The sequence below is a fragment of the Corvus cornix genome, chromosome 12, assembly GCF_000738735.6.
Source record: "Corvus cornix cornix isolate S_Up_H32 chromosome 12, ASM73873v5, whole genome shotgun sequence".
Classification (NCBI taxonomy): domain Eukaryota; kingdom Metazoa; phylum Chordata; class Aves; order Passeriformes; family Corvidae; genus Corvus; species Corvus cornix.
This window is the reverse complement of record NC_046342.1, coordinates 2,779,331-2,792,453: the sequence shown is the minus strand read 5'-3', so window position 1 is coordinate 2,792,453 and position 13,123 is coordinate 2,779,331. Positions and strand designations below refer to the sequence as shown.

General features: G+C 40.6%; 1 protein-coding gene across 14 annotated transcripts in view; it reads left to right on the top strand.

Moving 5' to 3' along the window:
- ATP2B2 (ATPase plasma membrane Ca2+ transporting 2) overlaps positions 1 to 13,123 on the top strand; it is a 385,606-nt gene that overhangs the window by 286,957 nt on the left and 85,526 nt on the right. For all 14 annotated transcript variants that reach the window (XM_039558683.1, XM_039558677.1, XM_039558674.1 and 11 more), the window contains 2 exons: positions 9,537 to 9,794; positions 10,717 to 10,842. In XM_039558683.1, coding sequence (XP_039414617.1) covers positions 9,537 to 9,794; positions 10,717 to 10,842 — 384 coding nt within the window. The remainder of the gene's footprint in view (positions 1 to 9,536; positions 9,795 to 10,716; positions 10,843 to 13,123) is intronic.

Below are 13,123 nucleotides of genomic sequence, written 5' to 3'. Positions count from 1 at the left end.
TTCCCAGCTCTGAACCTCTGAAAACTCTGAATTACGGTGTAGGGACCTGTGAAATCAGTCCCCTTTTCTCAGGAACCTCTCTCTGCAGGGCCTGCAGGTTGGGAAAAGTTGGCAATTTCTCTCTAAATGGTCTGGGGGCGTGAAGTGTGTCAGACATCACCACTCCATCTCCTGCTCCACTTGGGGTTTTAGAAGCTCTGGTGACACATCTGTCAAGATTTCCAGGCAAAGTCAACTGTATTCAGTTTTGTTCTCGCAAATTTTTGGTGGTATTTCTGTTAAACACCCTCAGCTAGAACATCTCGTTTTAAAGCATCCAAAAAACCAAAAACCAAAAAAAAAAGAGGAATATTTTTGGAAGCAAGTACATTTCACTTCTATTAGAACACAGTCAAAGAGGGGTGGAACAGCACAAGCATCCATTACTCAGGCAAATGCCACCCCAAAAACCTTCCTCAGTGATTTGCTCTTTTCATCCCTGTGCTTCAGACAGAAAGGGAAGAGGCTCTGTTGATAAGCACAAGACAGACAGCTCTCCATCTGATTATGTCTTTATGAACTGTTTCGTGTTCTCTGTCAATGTGAGATGTTTTTCATGGCTCTATTTAAAGCCGAGTGCCCCGATGAGAGCTGCTTTGCTGGGAAGCATTTATTTGTTTGCCCAGGTTTCTGTGTTTCCTGGGGCTCTCAGGGATCTGAGTGGGAGCTGAGGAAGTGCTCAGAGCCTCCTCTCCTTCCAGCTGGATTTTGGAAGTGCTGGAAGTCGTCAGGGATGGCTACATGAGGAATGGGAGCATTCTTCCTGTTTTTAGAACCCAACTGCAGCTTTATCTCTGACATGGCTGCTTAGCTGGAGCTCCAAACTTAGCAGATTTTCCTGACATTATAGATATTTTTTTTTCTTCACCCATCCATGTTAAATAAGACAACTTTATCCCAGGAGCTGCAGTGTTCCCTCTGCCATTTTTTTTTTTTTCTAATAGCAAGGTTAGAATTCGAAATCAAACTTAATTAAACTTTTCCAAGTGAGTAAATGTCAACATATGGACAGCCACTTCCCTGCTAATATCAAGCTAACAGAGATTCTAATTTCTAATTGGTTTTATTCCTAATGATTTGTTTGCATTGGCACAATAGCCTATTCCAAATGTGGTCTTGCACCACGTGATCATGAAAAAAAGGGCACTTCTTTCTCTCCTTCTTCCATTCTGAATTAACCACTGACATTTATTAGTGTTCCATCCAGAACTCTGGGATCACAGCTCCCTACGCTGCTAATTCAATTTAGCCCACACATCTTTCAAACTGAATTTGTGTTTTGCATTGATTTTTTTTTCATAGCTATGACATTTAAACAACATCATCTGAAGGGGATCCCTTATTGGTGCTGTGTGTAATTTGGTTTTTGATGCAGTCAGAACTTAAAGCGCTTTTCTGGGAGAGTCAAAGCAACTGAGTTACCCCCAGGCAGAGTTTCTGGGGGTATCAAGGCTGGCTGCTAAACCAGATTTCTCAATGTATTTTTATTCTGCATTGGAGCTGAACTGAGGTCTTCCAGCTTTTTTCCATGAAAAAACCTGAGAACAAGAGCCTAAACTGAGCAAAACTATTTAAGCTTAAGACCATGTGCACCTGTTCTGCATTCTTGGAACTCTGACTGAAGTTTGGAGAATTTCATAGCTCTATTTTTATATATCCTGGATAGATACAAAGAAACCTTCAACTTTCACCAGAATTTTCCTTGTGGACATTGATATTTTTATTAAAATGAAAAGTAATGTCAGAACCGATCGTTACTGACAAATGTATTTTTATATTTGATTTATTTTTTGTCACTCTTTCTACAGAGAGAGTTAAATAATATTTAGTATTTGTTTCTTTATGGAACTGTTTGTAGCTCTATCTTTTTGAGAGAAAATCACTGTCACAATTATCCCAGCACAGCCTTCCTGGCATGGACAAAACTCCTGCACTATGGAATTGTCCTGTATTGGGAACCTGAGTTTTTGACTCACAGTCTTAATTTCTTTCAGTTAATCCCCAAATAATTCATTACTGCCAGAATTTAAAAGAAGAACGATTATTTAATTTAACTATTTTGTCTTTCTTTTTCATTTATTTATTTTTTTAGATTCAGTAATGCCTGTGAAGCTGTTTATAGTTGTTTATTATTATGGGGCTAAACATTCCTGTGTAAAAACACTTGTCCTGCAAATCCTTACTGGGCTGCAGAAATTTAAGTGAATGAAATTGCTCTTTTCTAAATGCTTTGATGCAGATATATTGCACTGGTTACTTTAGAATATGCCCATCTTGATTTTTACCATATTCTAAAATGCTTACAGAAGACCTGCTTCTGGATTGAGATTGTATTACAATTTATTAGTAGAAATTGTCTTTTCTGAAGCCTCCCTATCATAAACTTCTTGATTTCCTCCTTTCCTGGCTGGATATCCGGTTAGGCTGTCTGTCTTTAGGATTTTCTCTTTCCCCTATTTTGAACCCATCACATTTGAAATGAGAGAACAAATGAGGTCCTGCTCATCCAGCACTGCCTGGGGTTTTTTGTGTCAATCGATCTTTTTACTGCAATGTGCAGTTTTTTCAATTTTTATTTATTTTGCATTGGTTTTTATTTATTACACTCTGGTGTTGATCCACTGCATCAAACTCTCCATTCTGCAGTGCTCCCCACACCAGGGGAGCTTTGGGACCAAATTCCTGACTGGATCTCAGTGCTGTGGAGGGTTGAGAGAAGTTTAAGACTCGAGCTGGCATCAGTAACAACACATTAAGAACTCATAAAGGGCAAAATGTGCACATTGTGTCATGTGGGACCTGCAGGTTAAATAATTATTTCCTAATGCAAAGTGACCTACATCTGCTTCCTACAAATCTGGGTTGGGCTGCAAAAACTGAAGTCTCCCAGATGCCTTCCCTTCATCAGGGATGTGCAGATCTCTGACCAAACTGGGCTGCTGGTGGTTGTTGCTCATTACACACATTGCCAGGGTGCCAGGCACGACTCAGCTCTCGGCTGGGGATGGCAGGTAATGAGATTGAGAACTTTGGCATGGAATAGAAAATCTTCTCACATATTTTCCAGGAAGAGAGGAAGAGATCCTCCAGAAGTATTAATTCTGTAAGTAGGACTCAGCTAGGACGTGACCTTGCAAGTCAAATGGTTGAATAACTGCACTTGAATCCTTGTTGACAAGCACAGAACAACTTTCCAAGGTCTCATTCCTGCATTTGGAAGCCGTGTTTTACCTTTGGAGTGTGAGGTTATATTTACCAGACATCTCTAGCTCGGAGCAATATAAGTGAAGCTACAACAACCCTATGTCAAGGTTTTCTCTTGCAATCCCTAAGAACAGGACTTGTGATGAAAAATCCCATTTTTTTTTTCCCATCTCTATTTTTTCTGTGGCAACAAAATGGAATAAAACTGAGTATAAACATGGTAGAAGTAGTTCCTTGGTCCTTTGGTGGAGTGAGGACCCATCCCTTTGCCTGATCTCTCCAAACTGCATTTCTTTGGAGGTGCCAGGCAGAAGGATCTTGCTCGACATATCCCATCCACTGAAGTGGAGGGAGTATTTCAATCAACATTCCTGTGCTCATGAGTGTTTGTGATCAGGCTGAGGAATGTGTGAATATATATATATGCTTGCAGGGCCCCCAGATTTGTTTCCTTGCATATAGATGTCAGAAATGTGTAAATATTTAATAGCAAGCTCTGGAGTTGACAGTTACATAACAAACCCACAGGGACAGCAGCTCTTTGCTTCCCCCTCCCCGCCCCCCTGGAGCCTTTACGTAACAAACCGATGGATCACAGAGCAAGGAGTTCTAGTATTGTGTCCAAAAGTCACTTCTAGTGAATGTAGAAACCCCCTAAACCTCAGTGTTTGTAGTGTAATTTTCTGACACTCCGTAAATCCCTTCTGCAAGGCCGGAAGGAGCGTGGCTTTGGAGAGCGCTGATTGGTGCAGGTAACTTGGAGATGCTTGTCAGGGCTGACTAAACCCTTGGAGAGAGTGAGAGAAAGGCAGAAATTGTTGAATTTCCAGTAATTTCTGCCCCTCTGCCTCAGCTGTGGCTCTGAGGTGACACTGAGGCAGCCCCTCCTGCTCTGCCCTCGTGGAAAGTGATTCAACATCTGCTGATGCCTCGTCACACAGCGCAGGGTTCGGGGCAGGAATGGTGGTGGCAGTGACTCCTGGGACTAACTGTGTGCCAAGACACAACACCACGAGGAATCTGTAGAAATAAATGCTGCGGTGCCTGTTACAGCTTTAAAAGCCTTGTTAAGGAGGGGAATTTACGGTGTTTATTGCATAATTTTTTGGTTATTGGTCCTTTTCTCACACAGCTAAACACATTTGTAAAGTAAGAAACATCAGTGGTGATGTTAGGGACCAGAGCCCTGCTCTGCTGTAACTTAGAGCTGCTCAATTTGCTTTAATAACATCAGTGCTGGAGCTGCAGCCAGGGAAAAACGTTTTTAGAGAAAGCGATTCAATAAAAAGTTTTTATCAGGGGAGCTGTTGTCGTTCTGATGACGAAACCAGTTTGACTGACTAAAAAAATTACCTCTGGGGGTGTTAGGAGATTTTCCTAGGGAATTTAAATGCCACAAGGTATTCTCAGCTTAAAAATAGCAGCGTGTAGGTTGAAATGAGTAGCTGAGGGGTAGGTATGTGCTGTAGGTTGGGATTTAGGAATACAGATGTTCAGAGATTTTTAAAAATGTCCTTTTTCTGATTTAAAAATGACTGTGCTGCAGCTCAGGACCGTATAGTTTGTAATTATATTCATTATGTTATTCAAAGCAGCTTTAAGGATCTCCTGATAAGTCTTTGAAATTTTAAGCAGATATTCTTTTTAGCTGCACTGAGCCTGTGTTCTTCCTTCTGTATCTGTGCAGATTTGGTTGATATTACGAGAATTGTATATTCAAATGGTGTCTGTGCTACTAAAAGCATTCCAGATCCAACAGGACATGAGCCTGGCAAGCTGTCAGGTGATGCTGTCTGGCTTTTTGTGGCTTTTTCCTTTTATTTCCCTTGCTGCCTTTCACCAAGTTGAATGATTAATAACATCAACCAGATTATTATTTCGTGATGCTTCTTGCTCGCTGTTCCTGCGGTGCTTTAACCTGCTCTTGTGTCTCCTCCTCTCCTTCTTCCCCTTCCCCTTTCACCACAAGCACATTCAGGGCTTTTCTACCACACAGTTCCCTCCCCCTTTAATAACCTGTGCCTTTTTCATCAGCTTTTTCCTTCTAAACCCTTCTATATAATTAAATTCTGCTAATGCAGAGTAGGTTTCTGAGGCCAGTTTTGAGTTTGCTGGCAATGAGGTGCAGCCAGGTGAGTGCCTGGGTGTTTGCTCAGCTCTCCAGGCTCCTGGGCAGGTTTGGAGGCCAGAGCTGCAGTTGCTGCTGAGATGGAACCCCAGCTGCTGCCACTTCAGCCGGGCTCACTACGAGTGATGGGTGGCAGAGCTTTCCTATTCTTTCCTTCCTGAACCCTCCTTGCCTTTGGATTTTTCCTTCCTTTCATCTCCCCTCTATAGAAAACTTTCCAACAGCCTTTGCTGATCTATTTCTGGTCTAGTCTTAAGCTTTAAAAATTCTGTTCTCCTTCCACAGGGTTCTGGTAATGTCCTTTCAGATATTTTATGGGCGTAGTCACCTTGGTCCCCTTTGTGTTTCTGAGTGTTCTTTGAGGCTGTGCTGCCAGGTTCTCCCTCTCCTGGGGAGTTCCAGCTCACCTGGGTGTTCCTTTTGGGATAAACTAATCCATTTTATGGCTTTTTCTGTGCTAAAGGAGCCCCAGCCCTTTACATTCTGGACTTGCAGATAATCTCAGTTTCAAACCCTGCGTGCATTTTCTGTCCTGTGAGGATGAGACTTTGGCCATGACACATGTTCAGAGCTGTGGTAGAAAAGAGCTCCCTATTTTAAATTTATTTACCTCTCTGGAATTGGATTTTCTGACAGGTAGGGCCTCTGTTAAATGTAATTTAAGATGAGAACATCACAATTTGCTGCCTTGGAATAAAACCCTGCTGCAAATCACATCTGCATATTAACAGTTCTTTTGTGATGCTTTTCATTCTGTGCATTTCAATAAAACTCAGGCAGATTTTTGGGTAGCGTTGAGAACCACGTGCTCTCTGGGAAAGCAGAGCAGCAATCTTGTACCTTAACATGCATTTTTTCAAGCTTATTTGAACATTTTTAATAAAAATTAGATGCTTTAAACTCAATTTTGCTACTGAGGTGTACTAATATGGTGTATTTTATGTATTTTATCAGTATTTCTTATGTCCTCCTTATCTGTAAGGTCAATACTTGGTCACTCTGCACTGCAATAAGGATAGATAATATCAGTATAGAGTTAAGCAGTTTGTGGCTTTTCCCCCTATAAACACATAAAATTTCTTCCTGTAAATCCATATAAGTCTTTCTATGATTTCTAGAAAACCATAATGGCAAAAAAACCCCATTAAAAACCCCATTGTTTTTCCTTAAGTATGTAAGAAATCATTAGACAGACTTATACCAATGGAGATGCAGGTTTCCTTCATTTGTTTTCCTATTAAAAAGGAACCCCTCTAAAAGAGTTTGGAAGCAAGAACAACCACAGAGTTCAAGAAAATATTTCTTGACAGATTGGTCATCTCATAAAGGCCAGGCTGCATTTTGAAATCCTGCTTTTAATATTTTTAAAAAATCTGCTCTAAAATCTCACTGTTGTAAGGAGCAGGCAGGTTTTTCCTGGAGTTTATTCCTATCAAAGGAACATTTTGCATTCGTTCTGCATTCGTTTATGTAGCACTGTCATCCCATCTCCTTTCTGCGGAGTGTAAAACGCAAAGGCAAAATTTTGGGAAATTCTGATGGTCTGATTGACCTCTCAGTGTGTCCCATAGCCTGGGCTGGGAGATCCCCTGTGGTTTTAGAGAGGCCACGCTGAATTTCAACTGTTAAAGACTCAAAAATCCAAAAAGCAACTCACCATTTCCTCCACCCCTCTGAAAGACTTCAGGTTTTGATAAGGTCTAGCAATTAATTTCTCTGCTCCTAGAATTCCTTCCTCCCTTCAAACACCTCTGCTCCGCCTGAAGTTATCTTTGTCAAATGAAATGAACACAAAAAAAAGTTAAATGCCTTTAAAATTTTGTTGTTTTCATTGAGCTGTGGAGAATTTTCTCAGGATTTTAAGTTGTAAACATGATTTTTTATTCAGTGTGGAAGCTTGTCATATTTAGGGACACTTTCCAAGAGCTTGATCTAAGTTCAATCTGTTTCCTGTAGATTTTCTTTCATTCTTACAAACAATTTTTTTTCAGCTGAAATAAAATAAATATTTCAGCTGAAAAGTGGATTGTTTTGTTTGATTTTACTTGAGGTATCTACAGGTAATTCCTTTTATCTTAACCATAACATCTTGTATTATTTGCATGCTCCGTGGTACCATTTATGTGAATGTGGAGATCAGTTCTGACAGCACAAACACAAAATTAATTTCACTGATCCAGTCAAGGAATATTTTTATTTTTCACCTGATTTTGCTTAATCAAGATGTATTTTTTTACTGAAGTCTTGGAAGTATGACTCTGCAGCAGCTCTTTGTAATTTTGTATAAGCTGCACTAAATTTCCACTCTTGAAAAGGAAATAAAATCAGTGTTTCACTGTGGCTACACCAGGCCACGTTTATTTTGTGAGAAATAAGGGAGGAGGTTTGCCCTTAAAAAACTAAAATATTCATCATACTTAATTCTAAGTCAAATCTAATGAAAAAGGAATTCTGGTGTTATATCTGCTGAAACAGAATTCCTTGCATTAGGAAACCATTTAATACAAGCAGGACAAGAGTGAATTTGCTGGTTTGGAAAAGGAATTTAAAATCAAACGCAGCCCAATTAAGAAGATTAAGGCTAAACAGAGCAAAAATCATCAGTCCTTCCCAAAATCCCCGTTCTGCTGAAGGAGGAAGTTACAGGGTTGGTTTCTGAGTTGCATTTGTGGCTGGTGATGAGCAGCTTAAGGTACTGAAGTTAAAAAAGGTTTTTTAATTTCTTCCTTGAGTGCTATACAAGTGGTTTTAGGAAGGTTCTTGTGCTGAAGGTTCAGGAGGGCCATGAGTGGAAGCACATCCCTGCCCTTGGGAGCAGCCTTTGCCTTTCCCTTAAGAGGTCTCAATGTAAATTACAGAGAACTTGGTAAAAACTCCCTTTATTTTCATTTTCTTCCTCTCTTAGTGGCTGTTCAGTCTCATCTTTCTTCCTTTGACTTTTGGTAGTTTTGTTATTGTTCACATGCAGGAGTAATTACTCAGCTGGTTAATGAATTATGATGCTCCTGTTTGTAATTTAGAAATAGAAATCACATTGGTTGTTAATTCCCTCTAGTGACAGGTGACGAATAAACCAAAATTAAAGTGCAGTCAGAGGTGGAAGCAAATTTGCTGAACCCCCTGGTAGCTGGGTAAGATGGAAAAGTGATGTCAAATTCCTGCCTGGTCCCATTCTTCATGGAAAACAGAAAAAGTTCTTCCTAGGTCACTCAGGAGAGGGGGCTCAGGCTGGGTTCTCCTCTCCCATCACTTGGGATATCTCTGGAATGTGACTCTGGAATGTGTCCTTGGCTGCCCAGTATTTCTCCCAGGTGCTCTTTCACTAAGAAGGAGATCTATTTGTCAGTTTTATTTGGTGAATACTATCTAGGAAGTCTATTTGAATTTTAATTGCATCCAATTTTGAGATAGATAATGAGCAGATATATATAAAGTAATTCAGAATTAACAGCTCAGAATAGAGTCATTCTCTTAACACTGTTTTACCTGTGGCAGGAATAATGTACTTGCAGTTCTAGAAGCATCCCACTGTATTTCTCTGTGGGGAAGATTGCTGAATTAATATCAGGGAGCTTTTTTCACTCAGTGTTCCTTAATACATTCATTATCAAATTGAAGCACTGATAAACTCAGTTCACGCCAGTAATTTTTTTTAACAACTGTTCCCCATAAGTGTGCTTAGCTGAGAACATTTAGAAATTGTGTTGAAAATTGTTTTAAAAAATTGTGTCAAAAATTGTTTAATTTAAACTGGCAGGTTGTTAATGTTAATTTAATGCCATTGTTTTGCATTGATTAATGTCATTCATTGTTTTAGTGCTTCTTGTCACTTTAAATAAATTCTGCAGGTTCTTGGTGGCTCGGGTGAAGCTCTGAGCCCTTCTATCACATAACAGAATTGTTGCTTTCTCTTCCTCATTGTTTAGTTCAGGTTCACCAAGGATGGATTGCTCAGTAGAAAAATTAAAAGAACTAAGATTTCTGTTGATTTATTTCTTTTCTCTTTTCCACAGACCTCTTTATTTGTCTTTTTCCTCCACTCTGCTGCGTTTCATTAGCAGGCAGTGCTTGGAAAAGCAGCTCCATTCCCTCACCTCGTCATGTCACAGCAAGTTTTATTTCTTGTGATAAACCCCACCTAAACTGGTCCTTAATGTCTCTGCAGGGTGTGGTACTGCAACAGGAGGAGCTGAGGATGAGGGTGAGGCCGAAGCTGGCTGGATTGAAGGTGCTGCCATCCTCCTGTCTGTCATCTGTGTTGTCCTTGTCACTGCCTTCAACGACTGGAGCAAGGAGAAGCAGTTCCGGGGGCTGCAGAGCCGCATCGAGCAGGAGCAGAAGTTCACCGTGGTGCGGGGGGGACAGGTCATCCAAATCCCCGTGGCAGAGATCGTGGTTGGGGACATTGCCCAGGTGAAATACGGTGAGTGCATGACCTAGAGAGCCTTTGTTGACTCTCCTGGGCCTTCCCAGCAGGATGGACACAATTACTGGAAGGGATGGAAAAGGCAGGAGTGTGTGATTGTCCTTGGCCATGGTGAGGTGCCAAACTGGGCTCTCAGGGCAAAAGGAGAACCTGCTGTAAAACTGCATTAGCAAATCAATTTTATTGGTGTAAACTTCTTTCACTGACCAGGGCAAGAACAGTTCATACAAAGGGAATTCTCTATCATGGAGGATTGCGTTATTCAGATTCTTTTTTTTTTTTAATTTCTGTCCAGTTAGGGATAAGAGGAAGTATTTTTAAATGTTGTGTAGAAGGGAATTGGGCCTCTGTGCTCACCTCACAAGTTGCTTCAGATCCAGGTGGATCCCCCAGACCAGGTGTCTGATAATCCCATGCCATAGGGAAAGCCGTGTGCTCCACTGGAGTGGAAGACTCCTGCAGGAACTCTGTTTTGGGAGTTCCAGCAATATCCCTGTTCCATCAGCCATCACGTTTCTCCAGGGCTTACCTAAGGGCTTCCTGAGGGGGGAAGGGGAAAGGGCAGCTCAGCTGTTGATTAGCTGCTCTTAATTCCTATGAAGTCTGATGGAGAAACCTTCAGGTGATGTGAAGAGCACTTCCCTGCCAACCCCCCAGGATGGGGATGTCCATTGTGTGTTAAACGTGGTACATTTGGGTTCTGGGATAGCATTAATCAGAAAATGTTTGCAGTACAACAGCCTTTCCTTGCAGGATTGCAATGCTGTGGCTCATGTGGACAGAAACAGGAGTGACTCCTTCACTCTGCTTTTGTTTTACCTTTTAATGCAATGGCTTATTGGGATTCTGTAACAAAAGTCATGATGTAATTATGAAAACAATCTCATGGTGGTTTTCCTTCCCCATGATCTCACCACAGGTGACCTTCTCCCTGCTGATGGGATATTTATTCAAGGAAATGATCTCAAAATTGATGAGAGCTCTTTGACTGGAGAGTCCGACCAGGTCCGCAAATCCGTGGACAAAGACCCGATGCTGCTGTCAGGTAAAATCTGCCCCATCCCCTCTGAGTTCCTGCTGTTCTCTGCCTTGGCCACATTTTATTGGGGTTTCCTTTTCCATGAGGTTTTGGCCACCCAGGTAGAGCTGAGATTTTGATCACATTCACTGCCCTTGTCACTTTGTAATTTAAAATTCACATTGTTGGGTTTTCGGTTGTGTGCAGTTATTTCTGATCATCACACTTATTTTGTAAAAGTATAAAGAAATCAAGCATTTTCAGAGGAAAAGGAAAGTCTCAGGGAAATAGCAATTGTTTCAATTCTTTGCATGTTAGTTTTAATTTACCATTAAATTTCAAAGACTTTTAAAGTCTCTTTAAACCCTTTCTGTGTATGGAAGGTAAAATAAAAGAAACAATATGTTTAAAAGCAACTGGATATACAAAATATTTTGAGCTTGATTTCTGTGGTAAACTCAAATTATTTTTAATATTTGTAGTCTGTGATATAATTCTTTGCAGTAAATCAGATAAATTGAATGCGATTTTTAAGTTCAAATAAAGGTGGGTCATTTGTCAGAGGATTCCAGCTGGGATGTGATCACAAATAACAGATATGCTGATATATAACAATCACCAATGTGTTATAAACTGAAACTCATTTTCAAATATTCAAGTTTCTTTGCTATGGGGAGAGAAAATTATATTTCCAATGCAGAGATCAATAAAGTTTATAATCTTTATTTCTCTCGCACTGGATAATCTTTATGTGATTGCAAAGAAGGTGAAGAATCAATGGGATATTTTAATAAGCACTGCACACACTTTTGTTCCATACTTACACTGATAAATTTGGGCTCATGACATGTTAGAAAATCCCTGAATTCTCTTTGCTCAGGAGCAGAATTGATGATTGGAGATTCTCTCATGCAAAAAACTTCCTTCTTCCCTAAATACAGTGCAAAGTTTAATCTCAACGATGCAGAAATTGATGCACTGCCCATTGTTACTTGTCCAAAAACTTGGAAACCACCACGTTTTTCAGGGTGGGTTTGAGCTGGTTTAAAAAGTTCCTCTTGGATGTCAACCTAGACCTGTATTTTTATAAAACTTGATTATAGAAGAAAAAACCAAACAAACAAACAAACCAACCCCCCTCCAAAAACATCGACAGGCCTTAAATTTTCCTCTTATTCTTCTGCCTGAAGACATCAGTGAGTTCTCATTTGGAATTTAAACAAATACTGCCAGGATGTTGCTTGCCACTGTTCTTCCTTATCACCTGCTGGAAGTGGAAACAGCTCAGGTTTGCCAGAGGAATCCCTGAAAACTTTGGGATGGTGGCCACAGTTTGTTTGGGGGGTCGAAATTTGGTGGAAGACAAACACCCAGGGTTGGGGAGTGTTGTTTTCACTTTGGCCCCTCAAGGAGCGTTTTTGATACTCCCTCAGGTTCAGTGCCGTAATTAAACCGAGTTTCTGTGCTTTGTGTCCTGTTGAATCATCCAGACAGCTTTTGCTGCACTTGAGGAGCAATTGTGAGTGTCCAAATGCTGCCTCTGGCAGATGTTTCCATCTGCACCCATCAAATGGGTGCCACCCAGGAGGGCAGGAATGGGAATCCAGGCCCTGCTGCACCTGGAAATGAAAGAAGCTGCTTCTCTTCCATAGTTGCTAAAACATTTTCCTTCCTTTTTTCCCAGTTATTTAGATTAATTTGATGAAGGTGTGAAAGAGGTAGAGGAGCCCACCTGATGTGGCTCTCACTGAACTGAGGTTGGCAGGAATTTATTTTACCCTGGTCAAACTTTTACCAGTATCTGGTTCTGTCAACGCTCAACAGGATTGGAAACAAAGGGAACAGAGCTTAGACCAGAACAAACAAACCAAAGAAACCTCTTGGTCGTGGTGCTTTGTAACGTTTTGGAAATAAAAGCAAAGCTTGATTAAGGAATCGGGTCAGTTATTGCCTGGAGCAAAATAATTCTGGTTTGCTCTTAATTCACTACCAGAAAACCCAGAAAATGTCCCAAGCTGGGCTTCTGGCACAGCAGAAACTTTCAGAACCAAGCAGCTGACTTCAAAAGTTTGGAATTATTTGGATATGTTGAAATTACTTGTAAATGAGGGTTTTTTTTCAGGGAAAGCTCTTTTTTCATAGAGGATATTCTGATGGTTGGTTCACTTTATTTTTAACTTTGGTTTCCTCTTGATAACTGCACTGACCAAAACCTTGTTTAGATTTGCCCACTGAGAAATTTTTGTTCCCCACAAGTTTGCTGGAAGTAAAAACAGCATCAGACCCCCAAAATGGCATGTTCTGCTTT